At 40.2% G+C, this 24,853-nt stretch overlaps 1 protein-coding gene across 32 annotated transcripts in view; it reads left to right on the plus strand.

Moving 5' to 3' along the window:
* Positions 1-24,853, plus strand: part of PARD3 (par-3 family cell polarity regulator) — an 814,705-nt gene that overhangs the window by 560,160 nt on the left and 229,692 nt on the right. For 3 of the 32 annotated variants that reach the window (XM_036350666.1, XM_036350672.1, XM_036350680.1), the window contains exon 21: positions 1,805-1,915. The exons of the other annotated variants lie outside the window; for them this stretch is intronic. In XM_036350666.1, the coding sequence (XP_036206559.1) occupies positions 1,805-1,835 (31 nt within the window). In that variant the 3' untranslated portion in view covers positions 1,836-1,915. Of the gene's footprint in view, positions 1-1,804; positions 1,916-24,853 lie in introns of those variants that run through there. 32 annotated transcript variants of the gene reach the window in all.

Here is a 24,853-nt window from a genome sequence, read left to right on the forward strand (position 1 = left end):
TTTGATGAGGGCCTAATAGATGGACCATATTTTTAAAACTCTATCTACGAGAGGAAGCTGTGGAACATGGAGCAGGTATTTTAGTTCATTTGTATATACAAATGACGTTGTTTTCTGTTTCACACACTGAATGATAGTCACAAAAATGATTTAATTATTTTTGTTTTTAGTCTAAAATATTTTTTCATCTTCACCTGAGGATATTTTTTTATTGATAAGAGAGAAGACAGAGAGAAACATCAGTTGATTGCCTCCTGTACATGCCCTGACCAGGGATTGAACTGGCAACCTAGGTGCCCTGACTGGGAATCAAACCCCCAACCTTTTGGTTGTACAGGACAACATTCCAACCCATTGAGCCATATGGCCGGGGCAAAAAGGATTTAATTATTGATAACTTTGGGAAAGAATGTTGTGTCATATGAATTCTGTCAATAAATTATGGAGTATATAAAGTGCAAAGTTGCCCTAATGCAAGTTTTAAATCTATAAGGAATCAAATAACAAATATAAAGTGTGTCATGTTTGTATGAATTTCTCCTTGAATATATAACATCTTCTTTTGCATGTATGGAGCTCCTATTGCCTTAATTAAAGAGGCTTAGTAGCTCAGAAAGCTGTGTGTACTTACTGAACAGGTAACATGATTTGTTAATGCAATCATTCTGAGTGCAAAGTACAGAGTGGGGGGGCCAGCTGTACTTTTGAGTCTGTATATGTTTGATTCTCAGATGTTTGGCTATTCAAATTTAATACTCTAAAATATTTCTGAGAATTCTGCAATTTTATGAAATTGGCACCAAAGAGGGACAAGTATCTATTGTGTAATGTTTTAAATGCGTTCATTTTTAAATGAAAATAATAGCATTATTATTTTTTAAATTGATTTCAGAGAAGAAGGGAGAGAGAGAGAGAGAGAGAGAGAGAGAGAGAGAGAGAGAGAGAGAGAGAAATATCAATGATGAGAGAAATCATTGACTGGCTGTCTCCTGGATGCCCCACACTGGGGATCAAGTCTGCAACCCGGGCATGTGCCCAGACTGAGATCAAACCTTGACCTCCAATAACAGCATTATAGAGCAACATGTTTTTGCCTGTTTCCATCTCCAACTTGAATAATCAACAAGATATTAAGCATTTAAAAATACTTTTTTTTCAGCCCTAGAGTAAGTGCAATTTGATATTGCTTTTCTTGAAAACTCAGAATTATTATAATTTGAATGTCCAAGAATTGCATACACTGAAGGTTCTTAGAGCTGACCTTACTGTGCACGTATGAGGTTATTTGTGCTGTTGTCCTTTTGTGGTAGCTATAGCTATGTCAATGGAAGCTCAAGCAAAAGTACTGTTGCAATATTCACATTATTAAAATAGAATCCTCCAATTACATTTAAAATGATTACCTGAGTCCCTGTGGCATTATTTATTCAGTTCTGTAAGAAGACATAGATCATTTAGTTTAAAATCTTGTTTGGTTTAGAATATAATTGTTTTCAGAACACAGTGAACATGATCAGATTTTAAAAGTTAATGTTACACCAGCTGGTATTGGCTCAGTGGTTGAACATCAACCTATGAAACAGGAAGTCACTGTTTGATTCCTAGTCAGGGCACATGCCCTGATGTTTCTATCTCTCTCTCCCTTCCTCTGTGAAATCAATTAAAAAATATATTTTAAAAAAGTTAATGTTGTAGTTGGATTATACCTTTTAGACTGTTGAGAGAATAACAAACACAATTTACTATTGCTTCTTCCCTTACCTGTGCGTACTAACTGTGTGTCTGTACCGTGTTTCTTGTTCAGCCTTGCCAAACTGAAGCCTGAGAAGAGATGAACAACAAACCAGATTCAAAAATGGCTTGAAAAGCACATGTTGCACAGTTGTTTTTAAACAATAAATTTACTTTTAATGAATTCTTAGTGGCTGTTGACAAATTTTGTTTACGACATCAGCAGTTTTGATGGTTTAGTAATTTCCATATTAGTTAATTTGGAACTTTTTTATTTTGTTTTCAATCTTGGTGTTTAAATCACTGCTTGGAAAGGCAGAGAAGTGTTTTTCTTTCCTATCATTTTTATTAGCCCCTTTTCATAGTGGAAAACCATAGTCCTAGCTGCTGGCGTATTCAGTAATCATCAGAACACACTAATCAGATGTAAGAATCAATGCTTTCAAGAGTATGCAATGTACCAATTTGGTTTCATTATATAGGTCAGTGGCTAGGGACACAGGCAGGCAGCGGATGAACAGTTCAAGGACAAGGAGGTGTGTCCATTGGGATAGTCACTCATCAGTTGATGACCAAGTGGGCCAGTTAGAAAGTGACTTTTGGGCAAAGAAAAGTGCCTTCATGGGTTGTGGAATTTAGATAAAAAATGAAGGGTTAAGAAAATAAATATCTGTGTTCAGGGATGGCTGAACCAGCAAGTACTTCCAATGGGAAAAGTAGAGACACTTTGACCAGTAATCCTGACGTTTGCTGAGACCATAGGGAATGGAGGCACACTCTTCTATAGAAATCTTTCTGGAGTGATTTAAATGTTTCTGGAGTCTGCCTGGGTAAGTGCTCCAATCACAGCTCCAAGTGCCGGCCCAGGTGGATCAGTGTCCTTACTTTAGAATGAAGTTTTCTAGTGGGAAGAAGGCTTTGTTTTTCATGGCCTCTAAAGATTTCACACACAGACTGCATTTAGCTAGCTCTGTTTGTCTGAAAACCTTATGGTTACTACATTCCACTTAGAAATGACTGTGATGATGAAAAAGAAAACCATTTAATAAAAGGAGAATTGGGTTGTGTGCCGTGAGAAGGATTTCACTCTGCAGACATAGTAGCAGCTTGCTACCCCACCCTCGCCCCACTCTGCCAAGTGGAATTTACCTATATTATAGGAGGAACACACAGAAAACAGGGTTTATTTGTTTGTGTCAGAAGTGTTGGGACTTGTAGTTTTTTATGACTCAGGCCTTGTGGATTAATGTGACCAGTTTCGTGTTGGTAAAATCAATTGGCATCTGGTACAACCTGCTGGGGATGTAGCGAATGCAGTTTAATTCATCCAAATGAGGTACAGAAGCAATACTGTGTCATGGAAAAGACTGAACTCTAAGGGAATGATTCTGCATAATCTTACTTGTTTTCTTATTTCATCTGGAATAGAACACATGTTGTTCTATAAGTACACCTATTGGGAGGTTTCCTTGGAATAAGTTCCAAATTTGTAAATCCCAAGTACTTACTGTATGCTTCTTTTAATTTGAATGTAAACAGAGGTTCCCGTTTTTAACACAGGAAAATAAGTGTCAGCCTGACCTGTTAGCAAAGACAAGTTCTAGAGTTACTGATATTCTACTCTTCAAGTATTCTTCTTTTCCTTGTTGGCAGTTTTAACTAGAGAGCCTCTGACTTCTACAGCACTGAAGCTGACTGCAAAGGGAGCCGGAGGGGCACAGAGCATGACAGCTAGGCCTTTCTGAGGCCTTCCTGACGCTTTTTAACGTTTCTTTTCCATAGACCTGCAGCATGAATATAGAATGCAAGTATCATGAATGACACTTACTTTATAGTTTCTGCAAAGCAAACCTTCTTGTAAAAGAAATTTTTGACAGTTCTGAGATGCTAAGTCAATTTCAATTTCAATTTCAGACTGGATAAAATATAGAATTCTTTTTTTTTTTTTTTTTTTTTTTGCAACTGATGTGAAAATCGAAGGCTAGTGACTATTCACTCTCTAATAGCACAGGGTAAATAAATACTATCACACCATTGAATAATGTACTAAAAGACAGGCTTGGCTAATGACATTTACCACAACATATATTGGCAATATTATATCTGATGTTTTTTATTTGTTACCATTAGAAGTTCTATATCTTTTACATTACAAATAATGGATCAAAAACATGTTCTTTCTAAATGTATTTTTATCATGCCACAAATCTGATATAATAAAAGAGAAACATGTAAATTGACTGTCCCTCCACTACACTCACCAGCCAATCAGGAGTGAGTATGCAAATTAACCCAACAAGGATGGTGGGTTAATTTGCATACACAGGTGCCGGGCGAAGAGCAGAGTGGGAGAGCCAGCAGCTTGCGGGGACATGGCTCCTTCAGTCGCTCCCAGTGACCAAGGGAGCCACGCCCCCCCAAAGCCACTGGGCAGAGAGCAGAGCAGGAGAGCCGGCAGAGGGTGGAGCAGCTTGGGGAACTTGACTCCCCAAGCAGCCAGACAGAGAGCAGAGAGGGAGAGCTGGCGGCTTGGAGGACTTGGCAGAGTGGGAGGCCGTGGGACAGAGACAGAGCAGGAAGAGAAAACCAAGAGCGCGGGAGCACCAGGAATTTTTGGAAGAGTAGTTCTGGTGGCAGCCCTAGGACCTGAAGCGGAAGCCCAGAGCTGGGGGAGCACCAGGAATGCTGGGAATCATAGTTCTGGTGGCAGACGGATCTCCTAGACCAGTGATGGTGAACCTATGACACGCGTGTCACCTCTAGTGTCCTAGACACTAGAGCAGTGATAGCGAACCTTTTGAACTCGGCGTGCCAGCATTTTGAAAAACCCTAACTTAACTCTGGTGCCATGTCACATATAGAAATTTTTTGATATTTGCAACCATAGTAAAACAAAGACTTATATTTTTGATATTTATTTTATATATTTAAATGCCATTTAACAAAGAAAAATCAACCAAAAAAATGAGTTCACGTGTCACCTCTGACACGCGTGTCATAGGTTTGCCATCACTGCACTAGAGCAAAGTGAACCTGGAGCAAGTTACTGTTGCAGTGGGGGATGGAGGGAAAGCAAAGGTGAGAGACATAAGTAAAATCAGAATGCCTAGGAAAAATTAAAGGGAAGATATCCTAAAACTTCCAGGAAATCTCCTCCAATGAAGCAAAGGAAAAAAAAAATGCCTCTATTATTCTGTGAGTAACAAACCAAACTGGGTTGGGGGTCTCAGACAATTTGCTCATATGATTGCAAAGACAGCAATTCCCGGATTGAAGAAGGCTCCCCTAAGGGCTCCCAGATTGGAGAGGGTGCAGGTCGGGCTGAGGGACCCACCCCCAGTGCATGAATCTTTGTTCACTGGGCACCTAGTTATTATATAAAGGTAATTGTTTGATCCTTCCAAATAGTTTTTTGAAGAATTCACTGGGGAAGTGACCTCTTTCATAATTAAATGTAAGATGGTTTTCTTTTGACCTATCTTTAATAATAGCCAATTTAGAAACAGAAGACAAATTGGATTAAATTTCATATCATAGCAAAATAACCATGTCTCCTGTTAACATTTCTGCTTAACATTTTATTTTAGGACGAGAGGCCCAATGCATGAAAATTCGTGCAAGAGTAGGCCTTCCTTCCCCTGGCTGCCGGCACTGGCTTCCCTCTGGTACCCAGGACCCAGGCTTCCCTCCTCTGGCCACTGGCATGCACCCAGGACCCGGGCTGGCTTCCCTCCGGTCCCGGCTTCGTCAGGAAGGATGTCTGGAAGAAGACGTCCAGTCTAATTAGCATATTACCCTTTTATTATTATAGATGGGTGAGCCACCATGCTTTATGCCAGCAATTTTCAACTTTTTCAACTCATGGCACACATAGACTAATTACTAAAATCATGTGACATACCAATAATATATATATTTTGCCAATATGACAAAAAATAGGTATAATTTTAATTCATTCATACTGGACAGCTATTGTTGTGTTGGCTGTTATCATTTTTTATTTGACAATCTAAGGGAAAAGAGTTCAGTGCCCCTGACTAAATAGTCAGGTATTGCACATTTTAAAAATTCTTGTGGCGTACCAATTGAAAATTTCTGTTCTACGCTAAGGCCATGCCCCCAAACCCATTCTGATCCTTTCTTGCCTATTCCAGAACTTTTGCCTATCCACAGTTCATTCTTCTCTCTCCCACATCATCAGGGATTGCCCTTCTCTACTAGACTATTTTCACGTTGTCCTACACTCAGCTGTTATTTTCTCCATCTCAGAGACAAGTCTCTCTTCCCCTACCTACCCTTTCAACTGCTACCTCATTTTCCCTTCCACTCTTCAGAGCAAACCTTTGGATACATTTGTACTTGTTGTCTTCATTTCCAGTTCTCTCTTAAACTCCCTGCAATGAAACCTTCATCCTCCATGGTTTCATAAAACCTGTTCTCATCTAGATCACCCATGGCCCCTTCATGGGTGAGTCTTCCCTGTACATCCTCAACCCCAGGACTGCAGGTGCACTTGGCACATCAGCTCTTACTTTCCTTGGAGATCACCCTTGCTATTTCTCCTTCTTCCTCTCTGCACATTGTTTCGTCCCCTTTGCCAATTCTGTGTCTAGCTCTGTTCTCCTGATATTGGAGTGCCTCAGGACTCAGTCCTTAGTCTCATCTCTTTTTCTCCTTTCAGTAACACAGAATTTTTATACTCCTAGGAAAGAGAGCCTTAGGGCTCTAAATACAGCTTATGAACAGATGACTCCCATGCGGGAAACCACTGTGAACTCTAGATTTGGAGGTCCAGCCATCTTCTTAATATATTCACTCATATGTCAACCAGGCATCTGGAACTTAACATGCTCCCAGCTCAGTTCCAGACATTTTCCCCCAAACTTCTGTTAGTCTTCCCTGTCTCAGAAAATGGCAGCTGTGTTTTCAGTTGGTTTGGTCCAAAACCTTGGAGTAATCGTAGACTCCTATTTTCACTTACACCCCACATTTAATTTATTAATGTTCAAAAGCCAAAGCCCATTTGATCTGGTTTCAGTACATATCTCTGATCTTAGCACTTTTGTGCCCCCACTGCTGCCACCATTGATGAAGCTCTCATCCTCCTTACTCTCCCTGATTTCAAACAGTAACTTAACACACCAGCTAGAGGACACATTACTTCCTGCCTCTCTTCAACTCCCTAGTAGCTTTCTGAGTCACTCAGAGTAAAAGTTGAAATCTTTAGAGTCACCTGTTGGACCCTATAGGATTTGCCCCCATCCTCTCTGACCTCATTCCTTCTACTCTTTCCTTAGCTGACTTCACTCTAACTACACTGGCCTCCTCTTTTCTGAATCTGTCAGGTCCACTAGAGACTTTGTCCTTGCTCACTCTCTGCTAAGAATAATCTTTTCTCAGATAACCACATGTTCTCTCTTGTGCCTTTAACATCTTTACTCAAATGTCAGCCTTTTGGAAGTCAAGCCAACATCACAGACTTTGCTCCCTCCCACTTTGATATTTCCTGCCTCTACTTTTTGGCATTGTTTGTCTCCTCTGCATTCATTACCAGGTAATATATACTTATATTCCCCTGACTTAGGTTAATAATAAACCAAGAGTGGCAGGGCTTGTTAACCCTTTTTCCCCTACGGTATCCCTAGCAAACTCCCAGGGGCATAGTCAGTACCTAGTAGTGTAACAGATGCTAAGTCACCAGCACCCCTTCAGTGCATCCTCTGACTTCCAAAGGCCAGTTTCTGCTTCTGTGCCCGAGAACTCTTTGGAGCCTAAGAAGGAAGCTCTGCTTCTCTGTGCAGGACTGCCAGTATGCCCGGGAATGACACCTTTACAGAGCAGTCCTCAAACAATGACCCAAGAAAAACAGTGTAAAACCAGGTACTTACTCCATTCCCTGTGGCCCCTAAGAATATAATGCTAAGGCTTAAGTCTATACCCTTAGCCCTGAAAGTGGGTCCTTCGACTAGGAACATGGAAGGACCTGGAACCTGTCAGAGGTGAAGAAACGCAGGCCTCTCTCCAGATGAACTGTCATCAGAACCTACAGTGTAACAACCCTGGGTATGTCTGTGAACGTTACAGGTGGAGAGCTGGCCTGTGGGGTTGAGCTCTCCTGGCCCACGGTGATAGCTGGCTTGAGAACACTTCCTCTGGGTTGCCTTTCTGCCCTCTGTCACATCTCTACTTCCCTACCATGATTCTTGCAGCTTTCATAAAACCTCTGCCCTAAATCTCTGTCTCAAGATTGCCTTCTCACGAGATACAGACTAAGATAAGTGTTGTTTAAGCAAATGAATAAACAAATAAAATTTCTAGAGTGAGGGGTCCTATATGTGAGGATTTTCTACCTGGTGTAATTTTATAAGTTATGACAAGTTGTCACTCCTGGGCAGTGCTAGTGCTGGTGTTTGTTCTCATCTTTGAAAGATGATGCACTTCCAGAGTCAGCCTTGTCTAAGGAGAAGTAATCTCCTGGAGAGTAAGCCTTGTCATGCTCTATAGCAAGCATGTCAAACTCAAAGGCTAACACGGGCCAAATACACAAGGTTTAAGTTTATGTGGGCCACAAAAAGCAAAAGCTTCAATTTTCATAGAAACGTAGGTTTATTTTGATAGAGACATGTTGAATACAAAGGGCTGAAATAAATAAGTAATCCTATACAGTGGGGCCTTGACTTACTAGTTTAATTCGTTCCGTGACTGAGCTTATAACTCAAATTACTCGTATGTCAAATCTTAAAGTGAACGAGTGAGACACGTGATGCTGGGCTGATGTTGTGGTATTCACTGTGACGTTCACTGCGCCAACTAGCGGTGGAGTATCTGAAGCTGGCTCGTAACCCAAATTTTAGCTCGCAACTCAAAGCAAAATATCGACCGAGAGACGGCTCATATCTTAAAAAACTCATTAGTCGGGACACTCGTAAGTCAAGGCCCCACTGTATAATAAAAGCCTAATATGCAAATTGAACGGCGGAACAACCAGTCGCTATGATGCGCACTGACCACCAAGGGGCAGACACTCAACAGCAAGAGCTGCCCCCAGGCCGCAGGCCCCTACCAGTGGAGGCAGTGGTGGAGGGCGAGGCTGGCAAGTGGGCGGTGCCAGGCCAGCCAAGGCAGGTGCCAGCAGGTTACCCCCCCAACCCCCCCATCGCCCTACCAGTCGCCTGCAGATTGGCCCTGATTGCCAGCCAGGCCTAGGGACCCTACCCATGCATGAATTTCATGCACCAGGCCTCTAGTCATTAACATAAAATAATAGAACATTTTAATAAAAATTAATATTTTTTTCTTGAACATTAACTTACCTGACACTGAATAACTGCACAAATTAATAAGCATAATGCAAATAAACCTATCCTTGTCCTCCGAAATAAACCTTGTCCTCCGAAAGCGAAATATATCCTGGTGTGCACACTAAACAAGTCAGTACAAGACTAATGATGTGGCCTGCATATAAGGCAAATGAATGCAACACGATTATAGTAATCAGTCATTAGTGCATGTTGTAGTTTGTTATTAATAGTTATGTATAACAGGATATTTTAAAAATTAAGTTATGAAATTTTTATTAAAATGTTTCTTATGTACCATGATATTGGCTGGGCCACAAGAATATTCATTGTGGGCCGTGTGGGCCGCGAGTTTGACATGCTTGCTCTACAGATTCACAGCTTGTTATTTGGTTTGTTGTTGAAGCTACCTTTTTCTTGGCTCTTAGTAGCCATAAATGATTTAATTATTTTCTATTACAGCAGATTTGCAAATCTTGATTTCCAGATTAAATTTATTTCGAGCAGTTGCCATCCTTCAGGCTGCGAGTTGTTTATTTGAGGGGTCACGCCCAGAATACAAGTTAAATTTGCCCTATTGATGTATTTGTAAGCCTCAAAATGCCAGTCTCCAGGAGATGGTGTAAGATTCTGTCTCTAAAAAGTCAGAACCTTGACTTTATTCTTCACAAGCTTTGTGAGCAGCTGCTGCATGGAGAATGGACTCCTCCTCTGGAGGCCAGGCTGGGCAGTTAGCAGACTGCTCACCCTCGCTGATACTCTGGAGCTTTCCCGTTCCTCCCATCAGCCCCGTGCATTGCTGAGCACCTGGGGCCCGGAATCCTCCTGATTCTTAGGTGTGGCTTCACTGGGGGTAGAGACAACCTCACCTCCTTAACTTCTCCTTCCATAACACCTATAATATTTATATTATAACTTGTATTTCTTCTGTAAACATTATTTCTCTCTCTTTGGTTATTTAACAGTTCCAGTTCTTTAAAAAAGAAAACAAAGGAATAACTTTACATTCTCTGTCCACACAAAGAAATAGAGACTTTGAAATGAACTAAACTAACACAAACTAACTGCAAAATGTCCCTTCTTTCTGTACTGGAGTGCCTGCTTCTCTAGGTGACTTCTAAGTCACCAGTTCCCATTTCTGAATGTTTTGGGTAACTGCTGGTCATTATGTCTTCCCTAAGGAGAAAAGCATGCAGTGATTCCCCTCAATACTAGGGCTGCTGGTGGCACTTACTGAAAGTTAACACTACCAAACAGTCTGCTAAAACTATCGTTTGCAATAATCACTCAATCCATGTAATATCCCTCAGGTAGGTGCTCTGTTAGTCCCATTTTATGGATGAAGAGACTGAACACAAAGGTTCAGAGAGGTAAACTAATTACCAAGCTCACACAGTGGTTGCATGTGGAGCCACACTGAACCCACTTCTGGATTCGGAATACTGGTCCACCTCTAAGGCACATGCAGGCCCCCTCTGCTGAAACAGCCGAGCCTTCTTAGCCTTTTCCACTGTGTTTTGCTGCTCCTAAACCTGTGTGGGAACCAAGATTGCTATGTAGTTAAGCATGTGAGGCAGCATTGCTTCTGTGTGCTAGGAAAAATATAAATCCTGCTTGCTAGCTGGGAAGTGAGGAAGTTAGTATCCTTTGAAGCTGACTTTTTGTTTGTGTTCCTGTCCTATTTAATTTCTGTAGCTTTCTGTGTCTGAGTCCTTTCTTATGCCAAAATCATTCCTAAGGACTCGGGATTTTACTGTTAATTTTAAAACTACCAACTGCCATATTCCCTCACCAACAACTGATTGACAGACCTGCCAGACAGGATCAGGAACCCTAAAGGAGATGAAACAGCCAAGTCTAGTGTTCCTCCTGCTCTTTTCTCAGGTGACTGTTGTAAATGCTCTGACTCCTTGCCTGTTTTGATAGCTCACTTCCCTTCCCTTTCTACACACTTTCTTGTACCTCAACTTTGCTCCACTGCTCCTGTACTTTTATCGTCCCCTATTAAAATAATTGTGAAGCCACGCTTCTTTTCCTCAGGCTGTGTTGGAAGTCTGTGCTTTGCCTGCTAACCCTCTGGAGCTTCTTGTGTCTCTTCGCCCTTGAACCCTGTCAGCGCTGCCCAGACCAGCAATCCTGCCTGACCCTACAGATGACTCTGAGGCCAGCTCACTCTGGGGCTCAGTGGGAGTTGCCTGCCTCTAGGGCTCCTCTGTTTACATGTCTGTCTGGGATCCTCACACCTGGACTTGGTGAATTTCCTCTGCTGCTTATAGGAAAATAACTTCTTATCTAACTTCTGTTTTTATAACTGATTTTAGTCATGAGGAAAGCATTTCCAGTTAGTTTACTTTTGAATTCCTAGAATTTCAGATTTCATTTCTTTCTTTTTTATTTCCTTTTAGAATATAGTCATAAAAACATTTTTTTATATTGAGTAAGTGATATAATCTACATACTTTTCCTCAGTATAGGTTGATTCTGAAACAACTGGAAGACAGTGAACTTTAGGCCAGCTGTCAGTAGGCACTCTCACGGGAAGGACATTTCCCTCTGGCGTTCTTTATAGAGCACAGCAGCAGCCAGTTCCTGGTGTTACTTAGAGCACAGTGGGAAGCATGGGTAATCATCCATGCAGGATGCTCTCTGCTGCACACCTGAATTGTCCTAGACACACTGGGGGGAAGGCTATTGCCCTGACATAAACTTGGTCTGCCGTGTCTCAACACCCAGGTAAGTATAAATGAGTAGTAAACTTCCTGATGGGAAGTCATATTTCAGCACTTAATGATAAGTATCCTATTAAAGATTAGCTTGCACTACTCCTTTGCCAATTGGCAGGTGAGAGCTGCAGATCTGGAGGTAAAGAAATCTACAGTTTGTGAAGTGAAGCCTGATGAGCATGTTGGCCACTCGGTGCTTCTCGTGGGAAAGGCCAGTAACCTGCTGTGGGGAGGGTGTGGACTTGTGGCCCTGGTTACCTCTCAAGGGAACAGCTTCGTTCCCTTACCATATGCAAATTCCGCTTCTGTTCCCCTGTCCACTGTAGGGCTATGTGGCTCTGAGGCAAACACAGGGAGTAAATACATGCATGTGTCTTACACAAAGAATCACTTGGGCAGTGAAGTAAATTAAGGATTTTACTGTTCACCTGGCAAGAATTGTTTCTGGTGATGAGTAGGTGGAATTTTTTCAATTCTGGTTGTGGAATGTATATGATTCTTTAGTAATTGTAAGGTAAAACCATTAATTTACACATTCTACCAATATTTAGCAGAGGCCTACTAAATGCTAGGCCTCATGCTAAGTGAGAGGACTTTAGTGGTGGGTGTAACTCAGCAAGCAGGTGCTGAGAAAGGGCCTGTGGTCATGGTTGTGTGAAGGCCGTGCCCAGACTAGGAGAGTCAGCCTCCCTCTGGAAGCTGCTATTGAAACTGAGACCCAAAAGGTGTTTTGAGTTCTCTGTCTGAGGAGGGCTCTGGGGGAAGGGAGTATTCAGACTCTTTTGATATGATCTGCAGTAAGAAATCATTTCCACCTTGCAACCCTATGTACACATACATACACAAGTAACTAAAACATTGCACAAAGTTAATGCTTGTTCTTCCTCTCTGTGACGCGCTGTGATGGGTATTGCTGAGAGGCAGCGGGTTAAAGGCCTGGACTCTGAAGTTAGGTCACCTAGCTCCAAATCCCAGCTGCACACTAATCAGCCGTGTGTTTGGGCAAGTTAACAAACATCCTTTTGTTTTACTTTTCTCAATTGTAAAGTATGAATAGTCATGGTGCCTGCTTCACAGGGTTGTTTTGAAGCTACAGTGAGTTAATATGTACAAAGCACTTTAGAACCCCTCCTGGTACAAAGAATGCACTGTGTGAAATGTTAGCTGCTGGATTTGTTACCATTATTATTCTGTAATTCATTTAAAAAAATATGAGTAATTTGTATTACTAGTTGCAAATACTGGGTTGCAACACACAGTTTGAAAAATACTGTTTAGATGGTGGAAGTCCTCTAGATTTGCCAAGGGTAGAAGGAAGGAGCCTGGATGGGCCTGAAAGGCAGAGTGGCCTAATATTAAGGCCAATTGAAAGCCATTCAAAAGAATGACTTGATAAAATATACACTTTTTAGAAAATTAAAAGATTACTGTAACTACAGTGTGTGGAATAAATTAAAGGGCTGAACCAGAGTGAATGCCAGGAACTTTGTTAGGTAGTTATTGTAAAAATCATGGCCAGAAATGGTATTGGCTATGGGTACAGAGATTCCGTATATATTTCTCAGGAGGAATCTAGGAGTGTTGGTTATTTGGTTAGATGTGTTAACATAAAAAAAGAATTCAGACGTATAAAGAATTTTTGTGAGTTTATTTGAGCCAAACTGTCGACATATGCCAGGAAGCAGAAACTCAGTGAATTGAGATAATGCTCTGGAGAATGGCGGGTTACATCTGTATTTATACATTGCAATCAAAGGAGGGACATAGGTAGGTTACATGAAATCCATTGGTGATAGATTAAGGAGGTGGGATAAAGCGAGGAAACCTCTGGGATAGGGTAAAAAGTGAACTGATGGACATGTGCTTCTTTTACATAGATGGATAGAGGATAGTTTAACATAACAGTTGACAATTAACTTGATAACAATAACAATGAGGGAATGTCCTGGTGCCATTTGTTGTGCCCTGAGGGGTGGGGAGGTGGGGGGGGTGAAGAAGTTACAAGTTACCCAGACATCTCACAGATATGTTATCTTAGAGGCAAATGGGCTCAGTAAAGATCTAAGTTGATCTTTGTTAATGAAAATACTGGCCTAGGACATGACTACCCACTATAACCTGTTTGTAGTTAAATATTTAATTTTTCAGACCATCTTTTGTGGTTATTTTAGGTCTCTGAGTTTGCAAGACTGCCACACAGGCCTCCCCTGAGCTTCTCAGATTAGCATATGGCTCCTTTTAGCCACAGATATAAGAAAATGAGAAAGAAGGAAGAGTAAGAAGTAATTCTCACAGTTTTGACCTGATCAACTGGGTGGATAGTAATACACTGACTAGAAAACACGGAAGGAGGGTCATATTTGGAGAATCATGATATGTTGAATCTGACTTTCACTTGTTTGCAGTCTGCCCAAGTGGAGGTGCCTGATGGGCAGAAGAGGGGTAGGGGCTGGCCCGAAAAGCTGATAATTGACACCATGGCAGTACTAGTGGAGGGTTGTCTGAGAAGCCTGTGCAGGGGAAGAGGAGCAGGCTGAGGCCAGAGTTCTGAGGATTCTTCAAATATAGGGGGCAGCTCAGGGTAAGGAGTAGACTGGGCTGGTGGAAGATGTTGATTATTGAGAAGAGGCTTCTGTAGAGAGAGGTAGAAAATGACAAGAATATGGTCATTAAAGCCAACGCTAGGGTATGTTTTTATTAATTAAGTACATAGTCAATGGTGTTCCTGCAGAGAGGTCAAAAGGTACTCATGGTCTCAGCTGCATTGGAATTATCGATGACAGTAGGAATCACTGGACCAGTTGTGAATGGTTACTCCTTGTTATGTGATACACTTTACTGTTTCTGCATGATGCCAGTACAGACAATTTCTTGATGCCAGTGTTTCTTCCAAGTTAAGGATATTATATATTAATTCCTATTTTAAGAAGCAAAGCTCTTCCCTCCCCGCCCCCCCCCCCCCCCGCCGCCCCCGCCACAACACTCCCTACAGAAACCTGTGCCAGATTCCCATATTTTTGAGACATTTGTTACTTAAATGGAATTTAAATAACATTAATCCCAATTGTAGTTTTTAACAAAGGATTATAGAAATTAGGGTGCAATTTTTTAAAGTAAATTATTACCAAAATATAAGTTGGAGGGAAAATAAATTTAATGATTATTTTTACTGATATGGGATTACTTCTTACCTTCAGTGACAAGAAAATCTATCATCCATCCCCTATCTGTTTCTCTTTTGTCTTATGTGGTGGCAGTTGTGGTATTGACCAGAGTTGGTGTGGATCCTGATGACATCAGCTACTCTAAGTTAGAATAGTACTTAGTTCCAATTTTCGCTTATATTTATAAAATAAGTACTTAGGTCAGCTGTATAGCTTGTTTCATCAAAATTACTGTTAAATTACTTTCATTGAAAAAAATGTTTTTAAAATTATGGCATTTAACCATTATAATACCTTATCAGGAGTCCTCACTCTATACTTGCATACATTTCAGACTATGTTTTCCCAAGGTTTGTGGGTATTTTCATTCTCATGGCTAAAAAAGAAAGAAAGAAAGAAAAGAAAAAGAAAAAGAATGATTTGTGCTTTGCAGATGTCGTTGTTTTTCAAGGCAACACTGTGCACTTCTTATGTTCTGTTTAAGTGGGTATAAAATGTTGGGTGTGTCCAAGCTATTAATGCTTTACAAATAGGCTATTGAAACTGGTTTATTGAGCATGCCCAAGATTTTAGTTAGTCAGCCCTTTTAGAAGGGTCCCTAGCTGTGCTCTGCATACTTGCATAATTTTTAAGAATTGTTTTGCTCTTTTTACATGCATTTTAAACATGAATCATTCTATGTATTATATACTTTATGGTAATTGTTGTATTAAAAAACACTTCAACTAGTTTTCTTCCTGGAAATATATTTCCCAGGAAAGTGTAGAATTACATATTTTTCCTGCTGTGACACACTTTGGATTTTTAAAATGTAGAAAACATAATTAGTTAATACTTGTTTGGTCCTAGTCAGATACCATTACAGAAATAGGTTATTACTGATTTTAGATCTGCCTTTTCAATTTTAATAGACAAATAGAAATAAGTTATAAAACATTTTTTCTGTGTAACTATTTTTTGGAACAGTCCCATATTTAAATATAGTTTTATCCATATGGGTCTTATTACCTTTACTGTCAAAGTTCTACAGTTTTAATCATGGAGTAGACCCCAGTCTATTTAGTTGAGCCAAACTCCTATGAGATAGAAGTCATATAATTCACTAAAGCAGAATTTTCATACTATTTCCAATTAGTCTTGTCAGCAGTAGAAAAGAACCTTTCTATTAGACGTGTCTTCTGCTGTTCTGTATACATACAGCTGATGGGCAGCCATCTAATTAGAGAGAAACCCCCATTGACAGCCAAAATAAAAGAAAGTATGTGAAGCCATCTCTACTCACTAACTGGCATCTGAAACAATGGAGATAACATTAAAATCATTTCTGGCTCATGTAATGCTGTTTTCTTCTTGTCTTCAGACTGGAAAGCTTTGTCAGCTGGAATGGCGCCTTGTGCTGAATAGGTGGGGCTGCATGTGGGTGGTTATTTTATCAATTAGTTCTCTTACACTCCAGGAATGCTGTAGGTGCCATCTTGCCCCCTGTTGGCCACATAATTTGACTTTGAGCATAACGTTTTGACTATAGGACTGAACCAGTGAAGTATTGGTGTGAAGATGGAATCACTTACAAAGATGTTATAAATAATATATTTTCCTTTTCTCTGTCTGGGAGTTCAAATATGTAAAAGGAAATAACTTTTTCTTGCCTTTTTAGCTCTGTGATTTTATCTGTGAAAAATTGTTTAGTTGTAATACAGACCCAAGTAATTACGGTTTAAACATGACAGCACTTATTATTTTTTTTTTCTAATTTAAAAGAAATCTGGAGATGGTACTCCAAGGCTATGTGGTGGTCCTAGAGCAGTGATGGCGAACCTATGACACGTGTGTCAGAGGTGACACGTGAAATCATTGTTTTGTTTCATTTTTCTTTGTTAAATGGCATTTAAATATATAAAATAAATATCAAAAATATAAGTCTTTGTTTTACTATGGTTGCAAATATCAAAAAATTTCTATATGTGACACGTCACCAGAGTTAAGTTAGGGTTTTTCAAAATGCTGACACGCCGAGCTCAAAAGTTTCGCCATCACTGTCCTAGAGCCTCCTTTTGATTCAACCATGCTTAAAATGTATTTCTTTATTTTTTTTAAATCATGGTAAAATTTACATAACATTCATCACCTTAGCCATTTTTAAGTGTTTAGTTCAGTGGCATTAAGTACATTCACATCGTTGTGTATTCATCTCCAGAACTCTTCATTTGGCAAAATAGAAACTGTGCCTTTTAAACACTAGACCCATTCCCCCTTCTATCTTCTGTCTCTCTGAATGTGAGTACTCTAGAAACTTCATGTAAGTGGAATCATACAGTAATTACCTTTTTTTGTCATTGGCTTATATCACTTATCATAATGTCCTCAAAGTTCATCCATGTTGTATTCCATTGTATGTGTATGCCATATTTTGTTTATCCACTCATCCATTGATGGACGCTTAGTTTGCTTCTACCTTTTGGCTATTGTGAATACTACTACTATGAACACAAGTATCCTCACATGTATTTCTGTCCTCACTGTCACTTCATGGTTACAGTTCTATCCATTTTGTCAGAATTCTAAGCAGAAAGGGGAAATGGCAACTTCTAGTGGAGTTGGCCCCCTTTTTAAGGATCTTTCCTAGGAGTCCCATCATCATTTTTTATGAACCAGAAGTAAAGAATAACAATGATGATAAAATAGTTAATATTTATGGAAAGCCTATATGTGCTAACACCCAGTAAATGTATAATTCATTTAATTCTCAAAATAAACCTGTGATATGGTGATGGCTATGTATTATCAAAGAGAAATTGAGGCTCAAAGAGGATGAGTTGTCTGAGTACAGTGATTCACATGTCTGTACATCACTTAGCTAGAAGGGGCAAAGCTAGGATTTTGATTCAGGAATCTGGCTCTGTCTTCTCTTCCTGTTTTCAAAGGAACCTGGAAGAGTAGTTTTATCTCAACCAGGCATATTTCCTCTCTCTACCAAATCAAGGCTCCACTTCTAAGAAGAGGGGGAGAATGTACTAGTATATTGGGTAGGCAACTAGGATCACCCATTGTGGAGTGCCTCCTCCTGGGAACTGCCTCTCCAACTCACTGTTTCTGAAGCCAAGTAGCCTCAGGCTTCTGACATTGTAACTGCTTCATAGCACACTCTATTGTGCTGGCCAAGACCAACCACTACTGGCCAGATCATTTTGGCTTAACCAAAAAGATGGGGAATAGTCCACCAGTACTGAAACATATTTACCACTTAAAATGGCCATGATCTTTCCAACTTAGGGAACCTAGAGGAGCTACCTGAAAATGGAGGAGGGAAGGGATGACTATATAGATATTTTTATTAGAAAAGTGTATCTTTTTTTCTTAGAGTTAGGATTTCTGCAGTGTGCTTCATGTTTAAAAACATGCTCATATTTAATCTTTTATACTACTATTTTATACTACTATTTTATAGATATTTTATTAGTATTTAATATTGACAGTTGTTACACATCAAATAACTGATGTCTTTCTGATTTTTTAGTATAAGTTCTTAATCAGTGTTCTAATGTACTGACTTTGATGCCTTTTTAATGTACTGGTTTTTATGGCTACATTCCCCAAATATATTCTTAGGTTACAGTATGCTAGAGCTTGTCATCTAAGACTTAGCTGGTCATTTGCATTCAGCTTTATCCATTTCAGTAGAGTCTTGCTTCTTCAGCTTTTAGAAAGTAATAGATGGAGCATTGAGGGTAAAGACCAATAAACCTCCCACTGTCCTTTGAATTCTGTTCTTCTTCTTCTTTGAAAATACGGAAGATATCTCATTGAACGTAGTTGTCTTAAACGCTAACCCAGGGTACTCAACCCATCAGGGTTTTGCCTTTGGCAGTCTCCGGTGATTTATTTAGTTGTCACAGTGGTGAGGGGGTACTGCTCTCATGTAGTTGCTACAGATCAGGGATGCTGCTAAATATTCTATGATGCACTGTAGAGCCCCGCTCTCCCCTCACTACACAGGATTATCTGTCCCAAAATGTCAATGATGCCAACCAAGGTTGAGAAACCCTGCCCTTTTCATCTCAGCTGCCGTGTGATATGTAATTTTGTTGATCTTCACATAAGTTATCTGAATTTTCAGTATTTTATGCCTACTTGTCCTCAGGTCCATCAACCAGCAGCACATCTCCATCATTATTCTGTGTGGAGGAATATTGCACCATGCGTTTGGGTGGGCGCTTAAGAGTTAAAATTACATAGCCTACTTTCAAGTATTTTACAGTCTGGTTAGTATTAACACCATTTAGGATGCTTCCATAGTGATCTTCTTTTTCTTTTCTTTTTTTTTTGAACCTTTTAAGATTCTCTCTTTGTCTTTTGCTCTTGGCATTTTAATTATGATGTGTCTTGGTGTGGTCCTCTTTGGATTCCTTTTGTTTGAGGTTCTCTGCGCTTCCTGGACTTGTAAGTCTATTTCTTTCATCATGTAGGGGAAGTTTTCTGTCATTATTTCTTCAAATAGGTTTTCAATATCTTGCTATCTCTCTTCTTCTGTCACCCCTATAATTTGGGTGTTGGTACGCTTGAAGTTGTCCCAGAGGCTCCTTACACTATCTTCACATTTTTGGATTCTTTTTTCTTTTTGCTTTTCCAGTTAGGTATTTTTTGCTTCTTCATATTTCAAATCTTTGACTTGATTCTTGGGATCCTCTTGTCTGCTGTTGGATCTCTGTATATTATTCTTTATTTCAGTCAGTGTATGCTTAATTTCTAGTTGCTCCTTTTTCATATCCTCAAGGGTCTCACTAAATTTATCGGCAGTTTCTAGAAAATTCTTGAAAAACCTTATAACCGTGGTTTTGAACATTATATCCAGTAGTTTGCTTTCCTCCATTTCTGTCATTTGTGTCCTTTTTCTTTGTCTCCACATTTTTTATGCTTCCCTGTGTTGATAGAATGGCTTTTTGTGCTAGGTGTCCTATAGGGCCGAGTGGCTCAGCCTCCCCAATTACCTGAGGTGGACACTCTTGGTGCACCCCTTTGTGGGCTGTGTGCACAGTCTTGTTGTAGTGAAGCCTTGATTGTTGTTGGTATCACTGGGAGGAATTGACCTCCAGGCCAATTGTCTGTGAGAATCAGCTGTGTCTACAGTGGGAGAACTTCTGTGCTGGAGACATCCTTCTGGGGCCAGACTTGCTTCAGTGGGGCTTTGGTGCTCACTGAGTCTGCCCCCTGAGTGTGTCCCTTATGGATCTGAGGAGTTGTAATCTGGATGGTCCCACTCTGACCACTGGATACACGGGTTCTTGGATCTCTAAGGAGGTGCTAATTTAGCCTCTGCCTGAGGCTACCCAGCAGGAGCTACGAAAAGATCTGCAGATTTCTCTCCATTGTTTGGGGTTTGGAGGTGCCCAGATGAGGCCCAGCTGTGAAGCAATGCCAGCTGTTATGGGGCCTTGGGCCTTCTTTTGGGTGTTCTGGATTTCTCTGACCCAGCTTCAATTTGTTAGGTAATTTTAGATATCAAAGGGCTAGGCCATTCATATGCCAAAGCCTCTGCTAGCAGCTTGGGTGGGGCTCAAGGAATCAACAGGGCGGAGCAAGCAGCTATGTCTGATCCTCAGTCCTGTCCTAAGAGACCCCCAGGTCTCAGTGTCCCATGTCAGTGTCCTGTGGTAATCACTGCAAGCACCTCTGAGAGAAAGCCGCCCTTGAGTTCTGCCCACTGCCAGACAGTCAAGTTTCTCCCCATATGAGTCTGGTTCCCCAGAGACTCGCCCGGAACTGGAGTTCAGAGCAGTCGGGAGCTTGAGACTCCCTCCCGATTGAAAAAGACAACAGTGTCCTCAGTTGCCAGCCATTTCCACGTGCGCTGCGTCCTCAGTTGCCAGCCCTTTTCGCGTGCACCTCTGTACCTCTGCACTTTACTTCCGCACCTCCTCTGAGTCTCAGTGTGCTTTTCTCTTTCCTTCTAGTTGTAGAATTTTCACTCAGCCAACCTTCCTGTGGTTCTGGATGATGTCTGTTTTGTCTTTTAGTTGTATTTTTGAAATGGTTGTTCGAGGCAACAATTTCAGGTGTTTACCTATGCTGCCATCTTGGTTTCTCACCATAGTGATCTTCTTTAAAGTTTATTTTTAATATGATTTCAGTGTAATAAATAAGGATTATACTAATTCATGAACTCTTAACATGTAAAGTAACATGAAGAACCTATGAGGCATGTGAAGAGATTGAGGCCAATCTGAGAGGGAGAACAGTGTTCTGTCATAGATGGAATTTGGGATTTAGACTTTGAAGTTCTCGCCTCTCAACCCAGCTCCACACCTCTGGCATTTAATCTGACAGCCTCAGTTTTCTCATTTCCATGTTCTTCATATTTCATTTTAAGAACTAAAATAATGTGTATGAAAAGCTTTTGAAATTGAAAGTATTGTACATCTGTCAGCTTCTTATTTAAGTTCTTTTCACATGAGCTTTCTTTTCTTAGATTAATTATTTCTGCATTAGTTTGTAGATAGGTATTCTGTATGCTTTGATAAAAGATTATATGTGGGTTATTTCTACCTTTTGGGATATAAATCTATAAATAGATACATAGACATACTGTCCTCAATGAAGTGAGGTTTGCTAATACACCATGATTATATATACTAGCTTGAGCCAGACAGCTTCAAACTTTAGCCAAGGAAAAACAACATAATGATATGTTGTAAAAGCAGCCATAACTGGGGAGACTTGAGGATTTAAACTGATATTGGTGGTATTGGCTCCAGTTGCAGGACAGCTTATTGGACAAACACGTCTGCTCTTCCAGAGTTCCACTTTTTGCCAGCATGTCCATGAGCCTCAGACCACACAGCAGGCTGTGCAGATGTGACAGTTCTTAGGAGATGGGAATGAGTTGGGATGAGAGGAATTCCAGGCCAGTACACAGATCAACAAGTTCTATATTTGAATGCTTGCTGAACTATTTAGTCAGATAAGGAAGAATATGGTGGTTTACCATTTATCGAATTTCGTGTTTCCCTTGACATGAGGAGTGTGCTGAATGGAGCTGAGATACTAAGCAGGTCTCCTTGTTCTAAGCCTTGTCACTCAGTCCCTGAAACCATCCCAATATTTCAGGTCCTTGTTACCAGCTGGGTTCTAACCACGGTTGAGTCATAAATAATCTGCAGAGCTGTGCATCCTGGTCTAGTGAAACTGCAGCAAAGAAGCGTAAAGAATCTTCTGGAAAAGAGAGGTTGCCATATTTAATGCCACACGATCAAATTTACCAGGACCCAGGTGTGCTGCGAAAACACGGAATTTAACCAACTGTGTGTGCCCTTTAGTCCCTCATTCTTCAAGAGGCTGCTGTGACTCAGATAGGCAGTAGTGTTGGCAAGGAGGCCTGGGAGTCTGCAGCCTCTGCAGGAATCTGCTCTCTTCCCTATTCTGAGTATTAGGCGTGGCCTCCAGCTCTGGGCAGCTTGCCCCCAGAGCCCAATATGTGAATCAACTGAAAGATAAAACATGGAAATCTGCACCTCTTAATTTACTCTGTAGAGAGCATTCTCCAAGAAATGGGAATCAACAGAAATTTGTTTCCTATCATCTACAGAAAAAAAAGTGCTAACACCTTAACTTTACAGATAATGAGGTCTTTGGGGAAGTTTTAATCTTTCAGTTTCCAGGAGCTTTACAAATAGTCTGTTCCCCTCCCTTCCCACGTCAATGACCATTTTCCACCTGCCTTTATCATTTTCATTTACTCTGTAAACAGAAGCATGAGAACATACTTGAGGGTGTTTTAGCTGTGCTTGTAAGTAGGTCTCACAGAGGTACTTAGAATGTTGATTCCCAATGTGTATTTAATTGAGGGTAAATATTTCTAACTCGAAAAAGATATGCATATAGCCCTGTCTGGTTTGGCTCAGTGGATAGAGTGTCAGCCTGTGGACTGAAGGGTCCCAGGTTTGATTCAGTCAAGGGCACAAGGCCGGGTTGGTCACCAGTGGAGGGCATATAAGAGGCAGCCAATCAATGACTCTCTCTCATCATTGATGTTTCTCTCTCTCTCTCTCTCTCTCTCTCTCTCTCTCTCTCTCTCTCTCTCTCTCTCTCCCTCTCCCCTTGTCTCTGAAATCAATAAAAAAGATATATTTTTAAACAAATGTATGCATGTATTAATTACCTCATAAGCATTTACAAACTGGAGGCCAATTTGATTATCAGATAGGCAACTGGTAACAGAAATTTTTTAGAATAATTATCATTGCTACTAAATACCCTTGATTCTTTTTCCTAAAAGGAAAGGAGCTGTGGTGTAAAATATTGTTCTACCTTTTTACTTTTTCTTCTTTCAACTGTCCTTTTAAATGATGTGTTGTTTTTTTTTTTTACTTCGGTCTCATTAGCATATCACACAGAGATTGCCTTTGCCAGTACTGCGTACTAAATTGTTGTGATGCTTTAGGAAAAGGAAAACCATGGTAACCAGATGCAGGGTGTAATTATTTGCCTCTGGCCTGACAAAGTCAGGGTTTAATAAAAGAAGTTTAATAGAAATGTTCAAATGGACCCTTCTCATCACTTGGGCTAAGAGCTCAATCAGTCTCTCATTATTATCAGAGTTATTTGAGCAAAGGCAGTAGTGATAGTATTTTTCATAATCATTCCTTGAGTCAACTGTAATTGCAATTTGTAGTATTATATTATGAAACAATTATGTAGTAAAATGAGCAGAGCAAGAGTTGGTGGTAAGGAAGGACCCAGAAGAGCTGTGCGAAAGGCGCTCTCAGCGTCATTTTAAGTGGACGTCTCTGATTTCAGTGCCAAATTGAACATGTAGAAAAATCAGAGTTACATGTTGTTTTAACCGTGTTTAAATGTGTATAGACACATATTTAATTTTACATATAATATATATTATTTATTATAAAGTCAAAGTAGAGGGGAAACAGAAAATATAATTTGCAATTTACTTGCATTTGTATGTTTGGCTTTATAGGGTTATTAGTGTGGTTTGATTATTTGTGAAAAAAATAAAGTATACCAAGCCTTATAAAAAATCTTGTATAGAGCAGTAGTTACTAATTGACCCCTTTTAACAAAGAGGGAATTTAATTGTGCAGAAAATATGTTATGTGATCTGTGAACTAGCTGATGCCTGAAAAACTATAACAGTATAAGTAAGATATACCTCCACTAGTTTTCTGTCATTTTACTTGAATAGCTCTAAGTATATATTATAAACGTTATTTCTAGAATTACTTAGGTATTTATCTTGTGTTGTGAAGGATTACTGTGTTTGCTTGGGTTTGTTTTTCTTTTCTTTATACCTAGATCCCACAGGTGTGTTTGTGTGTGTGTGTGTGTGTGTGTGTGTGCGCGCGCACACACACGCGCACGTGTTTTTTGTTTTGTTTTTTTTTGAGTTTTTAGCTTTTTTTTTTTTAATATATTTTATTGATTTTTTACAGAGAGGAAGGGAGAGAGATAGAGAGCTAGAAACATCGATGAGAGAGAAACATCGATCAGCTGCCTCCTGCACATCTCCTACCGGGGATGTGCCCGCAACCCAGGTACATGCCCTTGACCGGAATCGAACCTGGGACCTCTCAGTCCACAGACCAACACTCTATCCACTGAACCAAACCGGTTTCGGCACGTGAGTGTTTTTTATTTTGTTTTTGAGATCTTTGGAGTTTATCATAATTCTTGTAAAGAAAAACTGATAATGTGCTGGTTCAGTTAAATTTGATTTTTTAAATATTTTATTGTTTCGTATCCTTCTAGGGCTACTAAAGTGGAGAGTGAGTAGGCATGTCAGTGCACCTTTGTTTAGATATGACAGGCTGCAAGGGGACAAGTGCACTTATATGGACATTTAATGGGAGTCCTGAGAAGAATATGTTCATTAAGGGTACATTGTACCACCTGGTCGGTGTTGCTTAGTGGTTGAGCCAGGAGGTCA

Source organism: Myotis myotis, unplaced genomic scaffold (assembly GCF_014108235.1).
Source record: "Myotis myotis isolate mMyoMyo1 unplaced genomic scaffold, mMyoMyo1.p scaffold_m19_p_1, whole genome shotgun sequence".
Classification (NCBI taxonomy): Eukaryota; Metazoa; Chordata; class Mammalia; order Chiroptera; family Vespertilionidae; genus Myotis; species Myotis myotis.